Source organism: Cebus imitator, unplaced genomic scaffold, assembly GCF_001604975.1.
Source record: "Cebus imitator isolate Cc_AM_T3 unplaced genomic scaffold, Cebus_imitator-1.0 Scaffold749, whole genome shotgun sequence".
In the NCBI taxonomy this organism is placed as follows: Eukaryota; Metazoa; Chordata; class Mammalia; order Primates; family Cebidae; genus Cebus; species Cebus imitator.
This window is the reverse complement of record NW_016108064.1, coordinates 47,824-68,652: the sequence shown is the minus strand read 5'-3', so window position 1 is coordinate 68,652 and position 20,829 is coordinate 47,824. Positions and strand designations below refer to the sequence as shown.

The 20,829-nt window shown below is 43.0% G+C and overlaps 1 protein-coding gene and 1 long non-coding RNA gene across 2 annotated transcripts in view; both read right to left on the bottom strand.

Annotated features, from left to right (window-relative positions):
* The window catches only part of LOC108296880, an 8,088-nt gene extending 786 nt beyond the window's left edge, over nucleotides 1-7,302 (bottom strand). Inside the window, exons 1-2 of the long non-coding RNA XR_001822017.2 lie at nucleotides 5,989-7,302; nucleotides 866-935 (exon numbers count right to left, since the gene is read on the bottom strand). This is a non-coding gene — a long non-coding RNA (uncharacterized LOC108296880). The remainder of the gene's footprint in view (nucleotides 1-865; nucleotides 936-5,988) is intronic.
* Nucleotides 7,303-8,099: 797 nt separating this feature from the next.
* LOC119469623 (vegetative cell wall protein gp1-like) overlaps nucleotides 8,100-20,829 on the bottom strand; it is a 28,219-nt gene continuing 15,489 nt past the window's right edge. Inside the window, exons 2-5 of the mRNA XM_037735197.1 lie at nucleotides 16,455-16,590; nucleotides 13,147-14,401; nucleotides 12,450-12,556; nucleotides 8,100-8,168 (exon numbers count right to left, since the gene is read on the bottom strand). Coding sequence (XP_037591125.1) covers nucleotides 12,498-12,556; nucleotides 13,147-14,401; nucleotides 16,455-16,590 — 1,450 coding nt within the window. The 3' untranslated portion in view covers nucleotides 8,100-8,168; nucleotides 12,450-12,497. The remainder of the gene's footprint in view (nucleotides 8,169-12,449; nucleotides 12,557-13,146; nucleotides 14,402-16,454; nucleotides 16,591-20,829) is intronic.

Here is a 20,829-nt window from a genome sequence, read left to right as displayed (position 1 = left end):
AGAGAGAGAGAAAGAGAAAGAAGAAAGAAAGAAAGAAAGAAAGAAAGAAAGAAAGAAAGAAAGAAAGAAAGAAAGAAAGAAGAAAGAAAGAAGAAAGAAAGAAAGAAGAAAGAAAGAAAGAAAGAAAGAAAGAAAGAAAGAAAGAAAGAAAGAAAGAAAGAAAGAAGGAAAGAAAGAAAACATTTCTGAACTCTAAATGTGAGGAAATTCTGTTGCTTAGAACAGAAGGGCCTTACTTTCTCAGAAAACAAGGAACTGGTGGAATAAAAATTGTTTATAGAGGATAGAAAAAATTTAAAGTAAGAGTTATAGAGGCTTAAGTAACCAAGGGATGGAAGACTAATGAAGCCCAAAAGTGAAAATAGAGGAAACTTAGAAGAAACCAATGAAAGCTTCAAACAGCAGAAAGCTGATTGGATCGATATAACACCAGGGGCGTGACCTATTTGATGTCAAGTATATAATATGTGAACCCCTCCTTCCTGGTTTGTCATCTTTACACAGCCATGTGCAATGTTCCTCTTTGAGCTTGCAGGAGAACTTAGCCCAGAAAACACAGAAGGAAAGAGCACTGAGATGGCAGGAGAGGTCTTTGACAGGAAAATTCTCTATCTGGTTCCACAAATTGGCAAGACACAAAATTACTTCTACTAGCAGAAAACAAATAAGGAACAACTTTCTTATTTTTCTTTGGACACTTCTATGAAAAAATACAGTGTGACATTTTCCACTGCTTGGAGCCCTCTCTATACCTTCAAAAAGTATTAGTGTTGATACAGTAAATGGCATATCCTGGTAGAAATAAGCTCTTTTAGCACAATATGTATGCCCAAATCCCTGTCATGCCTAAGGAGACAGTACTAACCTGAGTCATATATAAGGAGAAACTGGAGCAAAAACAATGAAGACAGTAGGACTGGAAACATGAGTTGAGTCTGAAAGAGAACAAAAGAAGGTAAGTCCAAAGCTAGCTGGGAGTAGGACTGAACACCAGTTCCAGGGAACCTGGAGGTAGCCGTGAAGTGAGATATCGTTCCTGTAAGTCAGAGCTGGGGAAATAAACCAAAGTAACTGGGAAGAAAGCTGGAAGAAAAGTGCCACTGGGGAGAATTATCAGTAGATGCTAAAATTACTGGGTAAAATGTGGTTCCAGAATAGGATAATTGGCACAGTGTAAAGTATCCCTCCATAAATTGTTTACTGTTTGTAAGTGAAAAATGTACCTTTTCACTGGAAAGTTCTCATAAGTGGTAACAACGTTACCAAGTGTTTAAAGTTAGCACCATTATGGTGGGACAGATTTACAAGGATGTGATGTATCTGATATTGATGTGATACAATGTAAAGTATTCATATCACCCATGAAGTGCTCTTGCCAAAATGGTTCAGCCTAAGCCTCATCAGACATAGTTTTTATGGAAATGCAAAGGACAGCAGAGTAAATACAATGACATTATAGGAAAAACCCAGACAAATCCAAAGTGTAAGACACTCTGTAAGAGGATACACCTGGACCTTACAAAATATTAGTAATAGTGATGGCAATCCATTGGTAGATCAAAAGGAGTGTTTAACCTCTTAATGCTGTAGAACATACAAAGAACTAATGAACAAGTTAGAACATGGATAACTAAAGAAGAAACTCCAGACAGACTCTTAGACCAATTGCTTAATGAGAAAAAAAAAAAAAAATGGAGATTAAGACCAGTGCCTCAGCCAGGCAGTGGGGCTCACACCTGTAATCCCAGCACTTTGGGAGGCTGAGGTGGGAGGATTGCTTGAACCCAGGAGTTTGAGATCAGCCTGGATTTAGAGACAAACCCTGCCCCTATAATAAAAAAAAAATACAGAAATTAGCTGGACATGGTGGCACACACCTCTAGTCCTAGCTATTCTGAGAGGATTGTTGGATCCCAGGAAGTTGAGGCTGTAGTGAGCTGTGATTGAGCCACTGCACTCCAGCCTGTAGGTAGCATTTATAAAATAGAATTAAGCATAAGTTAACTAAACAATTAAAGACATAAGTTTTTATTCAGCATAAGAATTCATTCATTTTCAATTCATCTTTTTGTTGTCCTTATAAAATCTCACATAAAAGACAATCCTTCAAATATTCTTGTACCTTATCCCTCCCCCAAAAACGTGGTAGGTCCCAATTCATTCCAGTAGACAAGATTCTGAGGCTCAGAGAGAGCAGCTTACAGAAAAATCTATTAATTCAATGTAATTGGCCCATGTATTCTGCATCAGCTAGCCACTGTAGGCAAACCTCAAGTCCCAGGTGCCTTTTGATGAAATAACTCAGAACTGCTCCCTCAAATGAGCACAATTTTGACTTCAATGCTTTATTAACAAAAATTTAAAATATACGGAAAAGTTAAAAGAATACTTCAGAGAATACCTGTGTACCCTCCTTCAGGAGTTCAAGAATTGTTAACATTTTGCCAAATTTGATTTAGATACTAATATTGGAAAATTCCCTTCCATAAGCATAGTATAATTTTTATATCTAAGAAAGTAAGACTAATTCTCTAGTATCATATAATCTCCAATGAATATTTTTTCCAACTGACACAACTAATATATTTATAGGTTTCCCCCCTAGAATCAGATTCTAATCAAGACTTATTCAATGCATTCTTTATGTGTGAATTGATGTCTTTCATTTCTTTACTCTGGATTTGTGTTTTCACTTCTGGTTTACTGTCTTTTCATTTAGAAATCTTCATGAAACTGACATTTTGAAAAATCCAGGTAAGCTGTGCTGTCCATATGGAGGGAGAAGGCGTGTCTGCATGGAGGCACCAGGGCTTTGGTAACCACAACAAGCAAGGCCCCCATAGCCACCTGTGGCTGAGAGTGAGCAGTGTCTACTCTCAACATGGGGGGTCTATCGTCATAAGGCCCAGAACAAAGAGATTTCTTTGGGGGGGGTCACCTATAAACAGTCCAGTTCACTCCTATAATCATAGAAAGGGTGATAAACCCATAAAATTGACCGAGATTGGATCTGCAGTCAACTCAGCAAGTGGATGCCAAGTTAGTTTCAAGTGCTTTAGAAAATTAAGGAAGGTTTGGGTTGAAGATGGTGGCCTGAGCATCTCTGTTTTCCCATTTGCTTCCAGAAATCCCATTGAAATAACAAAACAGACAGACAGAGGAGATCAATAGGAAGCCCAGGGAGAACAGAAAGGCAGGACCATAGTCTAGAGCTCTGAGGAATTTGTGTAGTTTAGAGAGCAGATGGGATTTTAGCGAGTGTCAACCCGAGTGGAGAGAGCTGTTACTTGGAAGAAACACAGAAGGCTGCTGTAAAGATGTAGCAGCAAATCTGTCCGGGAGACCCCATGCCAGCTTCAAGTTCAGAGCCTGTAAGCGTTGGGAGCAAGAACGGACTGTGGAGCAATCATCAAGGACTGCAGTGACAGGAACAGGGTATGCAAAAGCTGGCCCAGTGGATTCCATCCATATTTAGAACGTGACCAGCAGCCATACTCTTTACCACTGAGTAGCAAGTGAAGAGCTGCTGTCTGCAGAGGTGGAAGATTTGCCTAAAAAAGTCTGGGGCTGCAAGTTTGTAATTGACATCTCCAAGACTGGGAGCGGTGAACTGAGGGAATGACAGCATGCCTGCCAGCTCTGTGTATGGACACCCTAAAGACAGAACTGCCCGTATCCTCTATCCACAGGGCTCAAAGGCGGTCCTCACAGTCTGGGGAGAGAGCTGCTGGGGAAATGAAATTTCATAACAGCTGAAAACAGCCACACATACATCATTTGTGTTCACAGATACAAATATTAGCAAACGTAAACTAATGATTACTAAACTATCAGAAAAAACCGTCATTGCCTGAGATAAGAATCAAGGCTAACAAACAGAAAAAAAAAATGGATCCCAGCTAAACAGACAATTCAGGAAACAGATAATTTTAAAAAGAAAACCCAATAACTTTTAATCAAAATGTCATAAGAGATTTGAGAAAATTTTATGTCCTTAAAAGAGAAATGCGTTGCCATAAAAAAAGGAATAATTAGAAGCACTAAAACACATGATGACTGATCCTAAAAGAATTCAATATAAGGGTCAGAGGATAAAATCAAAGACAACTTCCAAAACAGAACTGTGAAAAAAAAAAGAAAAAGGTAGGAGATAAAAACAGTTGATACAGAAGGTCTAACACTGACAAATAGAACTTCTAGAAAGGAGATTACAGAAAATAGGGTGGAAATTTAAAAAAATACATGAGAAAAATATTCCTCAGGCTGAAGAGAGATAAGTATTTAGATTGAAACTGCCTAAGTAGTGTCAACTGGGAAAAAATGACAAAATATCCATACCCATCTCCATCCTGATAACAGTTCAGAATGGCAAGAATAAAGACAAGTTTCTAAATGCTTCTAGAAATGAGAACATATAACATAGGCGTGCGCACACACACACACACACACACACGCACGCACACACACGAGGCATTCCACAAAAGAAGATCACCTTGGTCTCAGATTTCTTAACAGTTAGAAGACAGGAACAATGTTTTTTAGTAATTCTGATGAAAATCATTTTGATATTTATGACCCAATAATTAAATAAACTATCAATCAAATGTAAATGCAAAACAAAGATGTTTTCTAACATGCAGGTTCTCAGAAAAGTTTATCTTCCACTTATACTTTCTGGAAAACAATAATAAGATGCTTATGTACTTCAGAGGAGAAAGAAGACTTTGAAAGCAGCAGACAAGGTATTCAAGAAACAGCAGAAGTGACCAGAGAATAATGAGAAGAAACCTTGGCAAACAGCAGCAAAGTGAGCCAAATTGGGACAGAAAATCTGTTTTCCAAAACTTCTGATGTCTTTCTTCCTCCCTTTCTTCATTTTTTTCCCTTTCCTTTTTTTTTCCTTTCTTCCTTTTTCTAGTATGGCTATGGAGTCTTCTTTTTATATCTTTTTTTTTTTTTTTTGAGGGGCTTGGGGCTAGTGGAAGGGACAATATGCACCATAAGAACTCTAGATTTCCAAACGTAATATTACTTTTACATAGTGGATGTTTACTACATTTACATTTTTCAACCTTCTGTCTTGACACTGTAATTAACGTTTACAGGTTTATTCAAAAACTGAAAAACAGAGATTATAGCATTGTAATTATGCAACACTATTCATAGCAGAGCCAAAGGGCATGGCTGGACCTCAGGAGAAGGGGTATAATCCTTACAAATGAAAGATAATTTCAAGAGGAAAGTGGATTTTTTTTTTTTTTTTTTCTGAGGCAGAGTTTAGCTCTTGTCCCCTAGGCTGGAGTGCAATGGCACAATCCTGGCTCACTGCAATCTCCACCTCCCCGGTTCAAGCAATTTTCCTGCCTTAGCCTCCCGAGTAGCTGGGATTACAGGCGCCCACCACCACGCCCAGCTGATTTTTTGTATTTTTAATAGAGACAGGGTTTCATCATGTTGGCCAGGCTGGTCTTGAACTCCTAACCTCAAGTGATCCACTCTCCTCGGCCTCCCAAAGTGCTGGGATTACAGGTGTGAGCCACTGCACCCAGCAGAAAGTGGATTTCATTTTTAACAACATGGAAGACTTCAATGTGTTTCAGCAATTTAAAATCCAAGGAGAGCAAAACACAAAGACATGGTGTCTCCATAAAATATATTGAAATATACCAAAATTTGGGGCAACTGAGAGAATGTCAAAGAGAGAATCTCATCTTCACTCTTGATACATTTTTCCTCAAAGGTGACAGGTTTAATGCTGTAGCGCTAGACCAGAGACTGAGGAGATTAAAATGGAAGGAAACCACAACCCCAAATCTAAGCTGAAAATTACTACCACAAAGGTAGAAGCCATTTGGTTCAAGGGTGCTCTGAGTCTGGCATAAACACACACAAAGACAGGAGAGTGTCTAAGTGCACTGATTAATTGTGGGACTACTCTCTCTTCTCTGCCCCAACCACCACTTTGGGGTAAGGAGCTCACAGCCTTACCCTTCCTTCCCCATAGAGCAGTGAATGTGAGCAACTGGGTTGAAAGGAGGGGCTCCAGGTACCCTCTCATCTCCCGGAGGGGAAAAGGAGGGGCTCTAGGTATCCTCTCATCTCCCGGAGGGGAAAAGGAGGGGCTCCAGGTATCCTCTCATCTCCCAGAGGGGAAAAGGAGGGGCTCCAGGTATCCTCTCATCTCCCTGAGGGGAAAAGGAGGGGCTCTAGGTATCCTCTCATCTCCCTGAGGGGAAAAGGAGGGGCTCCAGGTATCCTCTCATCTCTTGGAGGGAGGGTATTACCACACACTACCAGCATCTCCACCTGGCAGCCCATTTATTCTCCTCCAGGATCACCAGTTGCAAGCTACAGAAAATATAAACAGCTGGCAGATGAACAGAGAATCACATTAGCAAAGTTCAGCATGCAATCAAGGTGACATCCAACTTAAACTGAGTAACTATAACCTAGGGAAGTAGAGATAATAGAGTAAATTTTAAAAAAGAATTAGAAAGAAATATTAATATCTTTACAGCAATGAGAGAGGGTATTATATCCATAAAACAAAAGCAACTGATGTCTTAGGTCAGGTTGTCCAGGACACATACTCTGAGACTGAGGTTAGCATACTGGAGGGTGACTTTGGAGTATGCTTGAGATCCATACTTGAGGTAAGCAGGGCTGAGCAGAGGAAGAAGTTGAGATGATGCAATGTAGTCTAAACAGAGGCCTCAGACAACTTCATGGAGAGCTCTGAAGCTGTATTCAGGCATCAGCCATCAGTTGTGTGATTGGACAACTGGAGCACCTTGGTCCTGGAGTGTGGGGGTATGCACACAGTGCCCACTACAGGTAATTAGAAAAAAGTGTCAATGAGAAAATTGAGAAATCTAAATTATGATTATCAAAAATTTAAAAGCCACTAAACTGTATAAATAGAAATAGCAGATGAGGCTAAAGACTGAATTAATGAATTGGAAGACAGAGCCAGAAGATTGTCCCAGAGGGCAGTACAAAGACTCATAGGAATAGAAACAATGAGAGAAAAGTTAAATGACATGAATGAGAATATTGGAAGGCTCAGGAGATAAAAAAATCATCGATAAAAAAGCAGAATACTATTATACAATCAAAGAAATAATAGAAGAATTAGGAAAGAGAGTTAAGTAAACAAAAGTTATAAAAACCTTTCAGAGGAGGGAGTTAATAGGTACTGTCTGAGGTTGATCAAACAAAATAGTATCAACAGTTAGAAGCATGGCATGAATTACCAAAAAATTCAAAAAAGAAGAAACTGATTGTGTTGACCTCTAAGGACTAACTAGGACTGTGAATGTATATATTTATTATGTAGCTATAAATTAGTAAATATTTACTAATAGTCTTTATTAATAATAGTAAGTGGACAGATATTTATTTAAAACATTTTGAAGACGAAGTAAAGAATATTGATACTTTGACCTGTCATGCAATTGATTAATAACCATTACAAGTGCATAGTGGTTAGCATTCATGTTGACTCCGTTTATTGAGCATTCAGTCATGCTAGGCCCTGTCTGAGAGAAGTATCATTATCCTAACATCCCTGTTTTGTAGGCTCAGAGAAAAATACAATAATTTGTCCAAAGTCACCTGGATATTAAGAAGTAGAGCTAGGATTTTCACATCTGTAGACTTCAAAGCATGGGCATTTAAATATTCTGTAAATTTTGCTATCATCAGACTGTTGAGTCAATCTTCTTATCAGGATTTATTGTAATATTGGAGGCATTCCTTGAGATACTGATTAATACTATTTCTTTGTGTTGATCTTTAGGCACTGGGTGGTAGACAATGGATATAGATCTAAAAAGTCTTGATAAATCTACCCAGCAAAACTCTAACCAGGAGGACATATCCGGTTAATAGGTGACTTAGAAGTCCATGGAGATATATTTTTGTTTATAAGTAAGGTGGAATGGCTGAAGCAAAGGGATACTGGTGCAGAGAATAAATTTTGCATTTGTGGGTGGATGTTCTTCAATGGACAATAATATAATGATTAAGACATGGTGACACATTGGAGATGAATGTAAGGTAATAGTGTCACAGAATGTCAAACAAGTGGGGACTCACACCTTTTAGATCTTGAGTCTCTCCTTGACCTGGGGGTAACTGTTGCAGGTGATACTGTGTTGGATGCTAGGCTACAAGAAAGCCAAGCAAGTTGAGTGTTTGGTTGAGCAGGAAGACAAAAGCAAATTGCTAGTTTGAGAGCTTCCCCAGCTAGGGTGAACTTTGGTTCTACGTGCTCTCTACCGCACACATAACTAACACTTGAATTTCTCTAGTGCTCCTCAGCCTCTCAGTCAATGCATGACTTAGGCTCCCTTCATCTCTGACCTCAATGCAATAATTTCCTATCTGTTGATTATGAACTGAATGCCTGTTCTCCCCCAAAATTCACATGTTGAAGCCCTCACTCCCATGGTGATGGTATACACAGATGGGGCTTTGAGAAGTAATTAGGTTGAGATGAGGCCTTGAGGGTGCTGACCTCCTACTGGGATTAGTGCCATTATAAGGAGAGATACCTGAAAGCTCTCTCTTTCTCTTTATGCCATGTAAGGACATAATAAGGAGGCAGCAGTCTGCAGGCCAGGAAGTGAGCCCTCACCAGAAGTCAACCATGCCAGCACTCTGACCTCAGACTTCCAGCCTTCAGAAGTGTTAGAAAATAAATTTCTGCTGTTTAAGCCACCCAGTTCATGGAATTCTGTTATGGCAGAATGAGCAGACTAAGGCACTATTCTTCCCACATGCGTTTTTGTCTCCCCATTAATTCATTCAGTATTTAGTAGGATGACCTTTAACACAACAGCTGACCACAACAATCAGTTGCTTAAAACATTTCAGTTTTAAAATCCAAAGCTTATTAGGCCTCTCCATCATTCTTAATATATCCAAATTCTGTGATGTGACTCTCAAGGGCTTCCAAATATTGGCTTTTGCCCACTGCTCATAGATTTAATTTTGATACTCTCAGACTTCAGCCAAGTAGACTTTTTAAGTTTCCTCCCACACTGTAATTTCTCCACGGTTGTCCAATTGTTTGGCTTCCCTGGGCCACGCTGGAAGAAGAATAATTGTCTGTGCTCATAATATTTTAAGAAAGTTCACAATTTTGTGTTGGACTGCATTCAAAGCCATCCTGGGCCACATGCGACCTGTGGGTCACGGGTTGGACAAGCTTGCTGTGGACCTTCATACGTTAACTGTTTTTGCTTAGAATCCTTCCTCATTACCAACCTACTTCATTTCTTTTTTCTGTCCTGGATAACACCTCCTCACTCACCCTTCAGGTCTCAAATCAACAGAACTTCCCCAGGAGGCTTTTCCTGACTTACAGATGATGTTAGCATCGCTGTCTCCATATAGTTCTTCAATCTTCTGTCCTTCTCCCAATATTATACTCCTCACTTGTTTTTATGGCCATTTAAAATCTGTCTTCTGAGCTAGAATGGAAGTGCCAAAAGGGGGCAAGCCATGTTTCTCTTGTTCATCATTGTACTCTTCCTTTCTCCCTTTTAAACTCACATTTAAGGTATTCAGTGCATGTTGAATTAGTGAATGATCAAGTGAAGGAATGCCCTCTCACAGCAGCCCTCTGTGTCATTCTGCTTGTTCCAGGGCTGACCCTGGTGGCTCTAAATTGCAGGTGTCTGCCTGCTGCCCAGATCTCATTATCCCTGGTACAGTGGCTTCCTGGAGCTGAGGCAACTGTCTATGCCCCTAGAGCTGTTTGAAGACTGGAGGCAAACCAGCATGAGCCTGATTCTAACACAAGAAAAGGGAATCGATTTGTCAAACTATAGATCAAGGAATTTGGTGCTGATTAGGAGCAGAAATTTGAAGCAAATTACTAAATGTATTATTAAAGGCACAGGGCCCATTTAGAATCCAATAAAGTTAAAAATCTATATAAATTAATAATTATGAGCACTTAGGAAGGAGGTGATCAACCTGAGTCATCATTGATTAAAAATACGACAGGCCATTATTGCAGTTGGGGATTTCATGGTGACACTTTGCATGGTGACACTTTGATAGAGTCTCAATCCTCCTATTTTGGAGTTTTGTACACACAAGGAAAGATAAAGATAGGAGAAACACAAGATCAAAGTATTTAAATCTGAGAAACTGCCCCAAATACCTCTCTATCCATTAACAATGCAAAGCTTTCTTATAAAAACACTGTGGGGGAATGAAGCTTAGACTTGAGGCTTAAGTGATTTTGATTTTCCAGCCATCTGTCCCTACCCTGTTCTCTTTTCCTCCACTTAGCCTGAAGCCAAGATGGATGGTTCTACAGAGGAGGTCCTGAATCCATCTCCCTAGCCACTTGAGAAGTGGATAAGGCTGACCTATCTGCACAAAGACTGTTGCCCAGGTTGGTTTACCGGAAGTGCAAGTCAAGGGACTGCACTTGGATTCTGTTCCTTGTTATAAAATGGCGCTCCTCTCTGCTAAAGCATGACCTAGTGATTGAATGGCCCAAGTTGTGACCAGGAGCTGAGAAGGGACAGTGGTAACCACTCTTTCTCTCCATTATGGGTGGAGACAGACATGTTAAAAGAGGGAGTGGATGTTGCTCCTCTGTTTTTTGAATCTGTTAATATGACTTGTCCGTTGAAGACCTGTTATAGATAACAATAACTAACATTCAATGAATGTTTCGATGTATGTGTCAGGCCCCATTCTAAGAATTTTTCATGAATTAACTCATTTAATCTTCATTCAACTGTATCTGGTAGGTATGGTTTCAGTCTCAGGAGTTAAGGGTAATGCAGCCAGTAGATGGTAATGCTAGGATTATACTCAACAACCAGGTCCAAAGATGCAGCCCACATACATGGCACCACCGTATATTCCACTCTATTGCATCCACTGCTGACCACCAGCAGAGCCCAGGGGAAAGGCGGGTTCCTTTAAAACACTTGACAATACTTCTAAGATGTCTTTATGAATAGAACAGAAAATTGAAGTTTGGCAATTGCACTGTTAAGTGGGTTATTAATAACCAGTGAACCAAAGAATGCTATTCTCCCAGCTTAGTAGAGGGAGCTCCTTAGCGGGATGTCATCTGGCATCTTTGTATTTTTATGTAATCTGTCGATATGGGGAGATAGTGGATGCCTGAGTCAAATCCTAAGGGATTAGAGAAAGTGGATGAGGGAATTTAGTTCCAAAGATCAACTCCATGTTCATAGACATGGCCTAACTGTAACACCATAAAGAATTTCCAGTCTTCCTTTTGCACTTCTATCAACATTGAGATGTATTTGAGAAAAGAGAGACAGAGAGAGAAAGAAAGAGGAGGGGGAGGGAGAGAGAGAGAGAGAGAGGGAGAGAGAGAGAGAGAGAGAGAGAGATCTCAGACTGTATTGTGTTTGCTAATGGTTAATTAGGTAATTAATCTATAGGACAATTACTTATTATTTTTTAAGGGCAGAGACGATACCCTTCCGGAATAAGATGGCTCAGATGAGAGAGATTTGAAGCCATATCACATGAAGAAGGGTCAGAGTAATTGAGAATGATTAATCCTCAAAAGAGAGTGTTTAAGTAGAATTTGAAGGCCATCTTCAAAGATCTGAAAGACTACCTCATGAAGTAAAGATGTGCAGACCTGGGACCAAAGGTTACAGGGAAGTGGTTTTGCATAATTGCTGTGCAAGGAATGAACAATTATGACAGCTAGTGTTTGCTGAGTGCTCACCACACATGCACTGAAGTTAAGGTCTTTACATGCCTTAGCTACAAGGTTGTAGATCAAATTCATACTTATCACTACAAGCGTCTGAGAGCATCGTTAGTAAAGGCTCCATTTACTGACTGCTTATTAAATTACCTCATTTAATAGTTGTGCTGTTGACTTTTGTTATTACATCATTACTGTTTTATAGATGAGGAAATACAGAAGTTACTTTCCTGCAATCACCCTGCTTTAGTTACTGACTTATAACCATCTGGACCCAGGCACTCTTGATACTAATACTGCCTCCCAGAGTCATGCATATAATAAGGAGTTAGTTAGTTCATTAGAAACATAATATGAGCCACTAATGAGAGTTTATGTGTAACCTTACATTTTCTAGTAGCCACATCAGAGAACGTAAAAAGAAACTGGTGAAATTAATCTTACATATGCTTATATCTTAACCCAATACATGATGAACCCAACTGACTTATTACATCAAACTACCTCATGTATTGCAATAATGTAATCAATACAAACATAATTAACAAGTTAGTTTACATTCATTTTTAAAAATATGAAATTGTATGTCTGTTTTACACTTACAGAATACCTCAGGGTTAGCCACATTTCAGTGCTCAACAGTTGCCAGTGGCTCTTGAGAGGGAGGATCTTAGAAAGGAGCTTAGCATTCCGCTTTGATTCTGATGCCTCTCTGCCCCCAACTTATCTCCTTTGCCAATGTAGGTATTTCTGAATTGGGTGAGGACAGGTGTTTCTACTGCAATCCTCTTCCCTCCTGCCAGCTAGGTTGGGAGTTAACGTGTTTGATTTCTGCTTTGAAAACGATGTAAGTAGGTTGCATGAATTAAGTAATTTATTCTAAATACCAAATTGGGGGTAGAACGTCCTGCCTTATGCAAAGTTATGCAAAATTAGGAAGTTTCTGGCTTAATTGGTTAGAAATACATCTTGTAGTTTAAATTGCAGGGTTAGTAAATACGTAGATGTCGACGGAGACGGAGGAAACGTTTTGTTATTTTTGCCACTGTCCAAGGGTAGAGGCACAGCGTCAAAACAAACACGTCTTAAAGTAGCATTCAAACAGCCCCCCGAAGTTTCCCCTTAATATCCGGAATCGGTTGCCAAAAATGAAGAAAAAAGATGTAAGGAGATGCTACTGGCTTTTGGCCTCCCGGAGGTGGCGCTATGAGGGTGACGGAGTTAATTGGTGCCTCCAAACGCCGCGTGTGAGCTCATCGAAGTCATGCTCTGCACACATATTATTTATAGCAGATCTGAGGCATGCATGGTGTTTGACATTTCTGTCTTTTTAAGTAGGGGGACTTCAAAAAGTCGTGGGTATCCCCCCCGGCAAAGTGCAGTGGGCAGGGACCAGGGTGCAGGCGCAAGGCGAACGCGCAGACCACGAGTGTCCTGGCGCAGGTGCCGGGGGCGGCGGCTGCAACTCCGCAGCGTCCGCTCGGGAGGAGAGTTCGCGGCTGATCTCCCGATCCCTTGCAGATGCAAAATGTGTCTCTGGCCAGCAGGAGGAAGGAAGAGGAAGTGAGAGCAGCGGCAGCCGGCGGTGCAGCAGCCGGCCGACCCGGAGTGTAAGTGCGTGTGCTGGGGCGAGCGGGAGCGGGCGAGGATGGGCACAGGATAGAGGCAGAGCCACCCACGCCGCCGCGGCCCCACGTTGGGCGACAGAGCCTCCAGTTCCCCTCCAGTGGTCGCGGGTCGCCGGAGCTCTGATCTCCAGGAACCCTTGCCACCGCTGTCCTGAGACCCCGGCAGGTTCGTAAAGTTTCCTGGGCTGGCGCCGCGCCCCGACTGGCTGACCTCAGCGCAGCTGGGGAGGGGACCGGGACTGGGGCCGGGAGGAGGTGTCCTGCTCCGGGGGACTCCGGGCGCCGCGGAGACACTTTTGTTTCCTCCCTGGGGACGCCGCTCTCGGCGGGGCGAGGGCTGCGGGCGCGTCGGGGCGCTCTGCAGTTGGGAAGTCTGAGCTCGGGGGGCGGCGGGAGTGGGAGTGGGAGCGGAGGGAGGGGGCGCTGGAGGTGCGGCGCCCGGGGATGAAGCGCAGGGCCCGGGCCCGGGAGCCCGCGAGACGTTTCGACCGGGGTCTGCGGGAGGGGGGCGCCGGAGGGTTGCGACGCTGGCGCGGGGGTGTTGGGGAGCGGGAATGTGTGGGGCTGGGATCTTGGAGTCAAGATTCCTGTAGAGCCAGTGAAGCGGCTGGCGGCTCGGACTCGGCGTCTTCTCCTGCACTCGGGGATGGGAGGGAATCCCCCAGCGAGCGCGCTCGTGGGAGGGGGCGGTGATGGGCCGGAGGGAGGGGGGCTGGGAGGGCGGGAGAGGGCGGTCTGGGCAGCACGGATACCCGGGGGCTTTGGTTAGTAAATACTCTCCTCCCGGGGACACGCCGGGGTCCCCGCCGAGACCGGGAGAGGCGGCGAGGGGCTTTGTGGAGCTTCGTGGAAATCTCGGCTCTCGGAGAGGGGACGCACCGGGCGCGCCTTCACAGAAGGGGGCGGCGGCAAGCCGGGGGCCCGGAATTCCGAGCGCAGAGTGGCTACCGCGATCGCCGGAGTCGCTTTGAGGAAGAGGAAATACAGAACTCAGCTGTCTCGGGGCGGGGAGGGGGGGTGCGTGCGTGTGGTTGGGGTTGGGAAGTAGGTGCTGTGCCGCGAGCGCGCGCGAGGCGGCGTGTGTGTGTGTGTGTCTCGGGGTGTGTGTGTGTGTGTCTCGGGGTGTGTGTGTGTGTGTGTGTGTGACCGCACAGCCAGGAACTCCCCGCCCAGTGACCCTCTCCAGCCTGGAGGGCCATTTGAAGTTGGAGGAGGGGCGGGACCTACCTTAACTTAAAGGACAAGCCAGCCTCAGGCTTGGTTCCAGACAGTGACCCAGCTCTGAGAGCCCCTGGACGGCTCCGGAGACTCACTGAACATATTTGGAGTATCCCTCCCGCTGGACCATGAGCCTCCCAACACCGATGCCCATGAATGATTTGGGCCTAATTCGTTATGGTTAAGCTTTCAGATAACCTAAGACAGGGGCTGGGGCCCCCAGAGGCGGAGGCTCCCCGTTGGGCGCTGCCAGTGACTTGGGGATGAGGCTGTGAAAGAATATCTGAGTCTTTCTCTTTTGCTTCTATAAAAGTAATTAATGACCTGTATTTAAATACCAAAACCCTGCGAGCAACTTTGGGACATAGAGAGATCTAATCCTTCTCAGGGTCACTTTGAGATTGCAGACTGGCAGCAGCTGTTATTGGGACCTCCTCTGGCCAGGGTTCTCGTATTATCTCACCTCCATGCCTACTTTTCCAAGGTTGTTTCAAAGATTATTGTCCCCCAATTTACAGATCTGGGGGAAAATAATGGTAAGTTAGGAGGCCAGATCCCCTGCAGGCACATAGCAGAATTTTAATTTTTCTTATAACTGACTTTTTTAACCTTTACTCTTTACCATTGTACATTCCCTGTCCCTAAGGCTGTGATTAAATGAGCGTGCTGCCTTTTTTTCTACTCTGTTTTGTTCGTTTTTAATTAGATTGGTAAATTGTGAGGGAATGGCCTGGACTGCTGGGACTCTTGAGGAGGGGTTATGTCAGGAGGGTAGTGAACTGGGGAACAAGATGGATGGTAGGTATCAGGGAGGGGCGGGCTGGGAGGCAGACCTGGATTGGAATCTGGGGGATCTTGCCTGGAGCAGTCATTGGGCAAGAAGATGGGCAGTTCTAATGATGGCCGTGTTTACTGTCCTTGGTAACTGCAGCCACCCTCACTGCCTTACATTCTTCTTTTTCACTGAGTTCTGTCCCCAGGGCCTTTGCACATGATATTACAGGAGGAGCTTTTCTCCTATATGTCCAGATGGCTTACTTCCCATGCTTCCTTCAGGTCTTAGCCCAGTTGTCAGCTTATAGGGGGCCTTCCTTTAAATAGCAACCAGACACTCCCTGGGCCTCTTACGTTACTGCTTTTTGTCTTAGTACCTTTTACTCCCTGATGTTATACAGTCATTTGTGTATTTGAGTATTGTCTCTCTCCCTGTTAGAGCAGAAGTTCCATGAGGGTAGTGACTACCTTGTCTTGTTTACAGCTCCAGAAACTAGATGGATTCTTAGCCTGACATCGGTGCTCAATAAGTGTTTGTAGACTGACTGAGAGGTGGCTATATTGGGAGAGGTCCACCAGGAAATTATACCAGGAAAATGTTGCAGCATTAGTGCAAATGAGAAGCCCAAGTAATGGGTTTTGTTTTTTTCCCGGCCTCTTCCCTATGCCAGGCCACTGTTCATTTAGACCCTGTTCTGCCTTGAGTAGATTCCTCCCTTAGAATTTCAGCCTGAAGAAAGGAACAGAGGTGATTCCTTGGGAGATTAGACAACCAGTATACTTAGTAACACAACCATTCCAGATCTGGTGTTTCATCCCTCTCCTTGGATAAGGTCTTTTAAAGAAGTCTGTGTTGCTTTAGCCTAGGAGGAAGGGCATTATTATAAGGGGAGTGAAGTCAGAGGTGTCTGCTGTAACTCATTCTGCCCTCCTGCAATATGGAAGCTAAGAAAGGAGGCTGTAAGGGAGGGGAGATGAGAAATGCCTAGGAGAAGGAAAATGAAAGTGAGAAAACAGAGGAAGGTTTTCTGCAAGTGCAGCTAAGTCTTGAACATTTACTAAATTACTGTATTGAAAACAAAACAGTACTTGAGTGTTTCAAAGTAATTTACCCCCTTTGGGTGTTTGGTGTGAGTGGGTGGGGAGTGTGGGGAAAGGGAGGGCTTTGAAGCCTTTGCCAGAGGATGTGGCCTGGGGCTAAGCAAGGAGCTCTCCTGATCACACACTTTGCTTACTTCATCATCTTGCCTAATGCTCAAGGGTTAAAGGTGGTTGTTCTTATGGAGGTAACATTTCCCTTCCAGATGTAAGACAGTAGATACCATTATAGTTTGTAACTCAAGCTTGTAACCACTTTTTAGTGCCTGAAACCGTCCAAGTAGATAGTTTGGTTTATAAGATATTCTGTTAAATTTGGAAAATGTGGATTAATAAACCCTCTCTGCATCACAAAGCCTGAAGTGTTTGCTACTAATTGTGCAACTCTAGTTCTGGTTCCTTCTAGTCAACCAGAGAAGTGTTTTTTAAACTTAGGATTGTAACCCATGAGAGGATCATGGTATCATTTTAGTAGGTCAAGACCAGCTGTTTAAAACATGAAAGAGAAGAGTGGTGTGGAAAACGGTATTTCCCAAAGCAGACACCCAGTCTTAATGTCAAAGTATTGCTCAATGTGGGTAACGATTTTTAAAAGTCTGCTTTAATAACTCTGGGGGGAAACTACATTTTTAATCAACTTGCCAGGGATTCTGATGAAGATGTTCTAGAAGGATATACTTTTATGGAATACTTAGCTGTCTTCTTTTAACAAAATGCTGTTGCTTTAATCCCCTGCAAGAGATGCTCTTTCCAAATGTTGAGCCAGATGCAGTGCTGTCAGCTATTGACTTAACTTTAAAAAATGCTATGGTTTTAGAACTTGCCAGTGTGCTAAGCCCCGATGCTACCATCTTGGAGGAACCAGAAACTCAAGTGACATGCTTTTCACTTTAGTGATGCAGAGAGGCAGCAGATCGCTTTGCAATAGCTCTTTAACCTTACTTAGAATAATAAAATCGACAGGATATCCCCTTTTCTCACCAAGTTTTAGATTAGAACTTTTGTGGTCTTTGGAATTTGACTTTGCTCAACTTCTCCTTTCATATTTTACATCTAGTGTTCCCCATATGAATGATTCTAATTACAAAGACAGTTGTAATCTCTTCTGGTGGCAGCCACTCTGCTGAGATGCATGATTAGATGAAGCATTTTACCTGACCTGGGCTTGGATTTGGCTACCCAAAGAAGAAAGTCAAAGGCTCACAGAGTGAGACCATATCTCTCCAAAAGTTAAAAAATTAGCTGGGTATGATGGCATGCACCTGTAGTCCCAGCTACTTGGTAGGCTGAGGCAAGGAAATGGCTTGAGTCCAGGAGTCTGAGGCTGCATCGAGCTGTGATTGCACCACTGCGCTCCAGGTTGGGTGACAGAGAGACTCCATCTCTTAAAAAAAAAAAAAGTCCTTGAGAATTTCTGCACTGCCCATAATAGAAGGATCATGAAGGCCAGTTATTCCACAGGGTGTGGCTCCCAAGATCATGTGTGTGGCCCATGAAAGCCTTCCAGTATGCCAGCACAGCGTTTTTAGGTTCAGCAAAGCCAGCCTGCATGTACAATGCACACACTGGTTGCGATGCTCAGTTTCCTGGATAATTTGGGTTATCCCATTGTTAACAATCAGAACTTATCTATATTAGCCAGAACTAAAGCCTGCAAAGCCGTATCATGACTCCTGATTACATTAACTACTCGTGTCTTAGCACTATGTTTTCTAACCTTTTACAATATAAGTGCAGGTACAGTATGAGCAGAATTTTGTCACTGTTCTGAGTATCAGATAGGAATACGTGTGGGAGAAGGAATGCTAGCTCATCAAACAGAATTAACTACAGTAACAAACTGGCATAGTGCTGAGTTGAGAAATTAGTCACATGTATAAATAGAAGGAGATGATTCTCAATGTTCCGGGCCCCCACAAACACTGATTTCCAGAATCTGAACAGAAGTATTATTGGAACTTCAATTTTAGGAATTGAGGCTACAGTTTTGACTGTTTTAGTTCTAACAGTTAAGGTAGGAAACGAAACTTTCCTCAGTAGAAAACACTGGAAAGGCACAACTTGCTAGACTATGGGACTGTGATGTATTTAGTGGGTTGTACTTTGGTAAGGAACAGTAGTTTGAGGGAATTATAATCAGGTAAGCCCTATAAAGAATTCTCTCCATGGAGTTGGAGTCATAGGATCAATGCAACATTTTTCTCTATGGCCTGAAGCACCCTTCCTCTGGGGATGCTGTTTTGGAAATGACAGGGAACAATCAGAATAGTATTATTATCCCATTTTATAGATGTGGCTTGGAGGAACGAAATGTCACAAGGATACCTAGAGAGTACATCTGAGCCTTAAACTCAGCTTTTCTTACTCATTTTACTGTGGTGTTTCTTTCTCTTGCACCATGATGTCTGCGCTAGTTAGTTCCTTCTTTTGCTGGTTCCCTGGACTTGCCAGCCTCTGAGGCCGGGATCCCGCTTGGAGCTATGCTGCAGTGGTGTCCAGGGAGGCTCTTCACTCCTGTATGTCCTGCATATGGATGTGCTCTGGGTTGCCATGGTATCTAGGGATGTCTCTGCTGCCACTGAGTCCTGGTACTTCAGAGTCAATTCCTCCCTTTGTATATCTCATTCTAAAATTGGCCTTAGTTTTGAGCATCAGTGGATTCTTCTCTCAGGGACACTATGCCCATCAACCAACCTCATGATATTGAAGCATAATGAGCCAGAATGCAATTTATTAATCAAAAATGAGAACAATGTTTGCCAGGAAGAATGGGCATCTATTCCTTAGCCAACATTTTTCCTCTGTGGATGAGTCATGGTGAAGGCAAAAGAATGAACCAACTGGGAGGGCAATATACTCGACAGTGTTTTCCAGCTCATCATAACTTTTGCTAAATCTCTTGTTGATAGATTTATACCAACTAAGGGAGCCAGAGGCTGGAGTCCTTTAGCCAGGATGGTTTCTCCCTTGGGCAATGCTGAGGCTGCTTGTGCAGTTCTTTTTCCACTTGCAGGCTGTTGGCCATTTTGCTGATTTCATTTTACTGATTTCAGGCAGTGACAGCCTCAGTGCTGTTGACATTTCGGGCTGGAGAATCCTTTGTTGTAGGGGCTGTCCTGTGTACTGTTGAATGTTTACCGCCTTCTCTAGCCTCTGTTCACTAATGCCAGTAGCATCACTTGTTGGTGACAACCCCAGATGTCTCCAGGTATTGCAGATTGTTTTGTTAGCTCTCTTCTCCCCAGCTGAGAACTGCTGCTTTGTCTTCCTAAGTGGGACCAGTTGTGTGTTATCAGATAGTGTAGACGTTCAACAGCAGTTATAAGTGCCCTAGTTTTCTATTTACTAGTTATTCCTTAGAGTCTAAGTTGGTGTATTAACGGATGAGCGGGCTCACCCTTTATGTTCATGTCTTTCCTCCAGCTCTCCAAGTTTCCTTTCTAGCTCTCTTCTCTCCTATATTGCAGTTGTCTCCCTAACCAAATGTTTTTCAAGTTTCCATTGCATGTATGTTTCTTCCTCGTTCCTGTGGCTGAAAAACATTGTAACTAGTGAGTTTTTGTCTCAGTTTCCTGACAAGGTTTTGCATTCTGACCACTGGTTACCTAATGGGAATAAGATAAATGAAATGAGGAAGGTGGGTAGCAAAGCTTAGCTTGGCTCTTTCAGAGGCCTCTGTCACAAGATAAAGGAAACGTCTGTGTGGCAATGAGTTAAGCGAGCTGAGTGCCTCCTCCTTTGCTTGTCAAATCCACCTTGACTAGTTGGATAATAATGGATATTGATACTCCATTAGTGTGACCAGGACATGGTAGAGGTCAGGGAGAAGACTTCAAGGTACAGCTTTATGAGACATCCTTTCCCTCTTTGTCCGTTAGGTTTCTGTTCTAATCCTGCCACGCTAATTTTCTTATGTAATTATCTGTCAGCCTTTTATTTACCTTCTCTGCTTGGTTGCTGTCGTAGTCCAGAACACCATCAAGTGGCTCAAGTGCTGTAGAAATATTGCTGGGTTGTAGACTAGCTACGTCTCCCCAAGGCAGCCGCCTTCTTACATGTCACCAGCCCTATAGCAACCCTCCACCCTTCCTTCCGCCCTTTGTGCCTTTTTTTTTTTTTTTTTTTTTTTTTTTCAGTTCAGGATTGCATTTAGAGAACCAGAGTTTTGTGCTGTGGGGTTCCAGTGGCAGAGCTGGATGAGCTGGATTTTCCAGGCTGCTTCACACAATTACCCTTAATTTTGAAGAGTAATGCATTTTAAAATAATTTTTTTCTGTGTTGGCCTCTTTAACCCAAATGCATAACCACAGCTGGCTTTACCCTTGGCCCTGAAAGCATGTGGCTTGGGAGGTAGAGCTAGTTAAGGAGTTTGGTCAGATTGCGCATTTT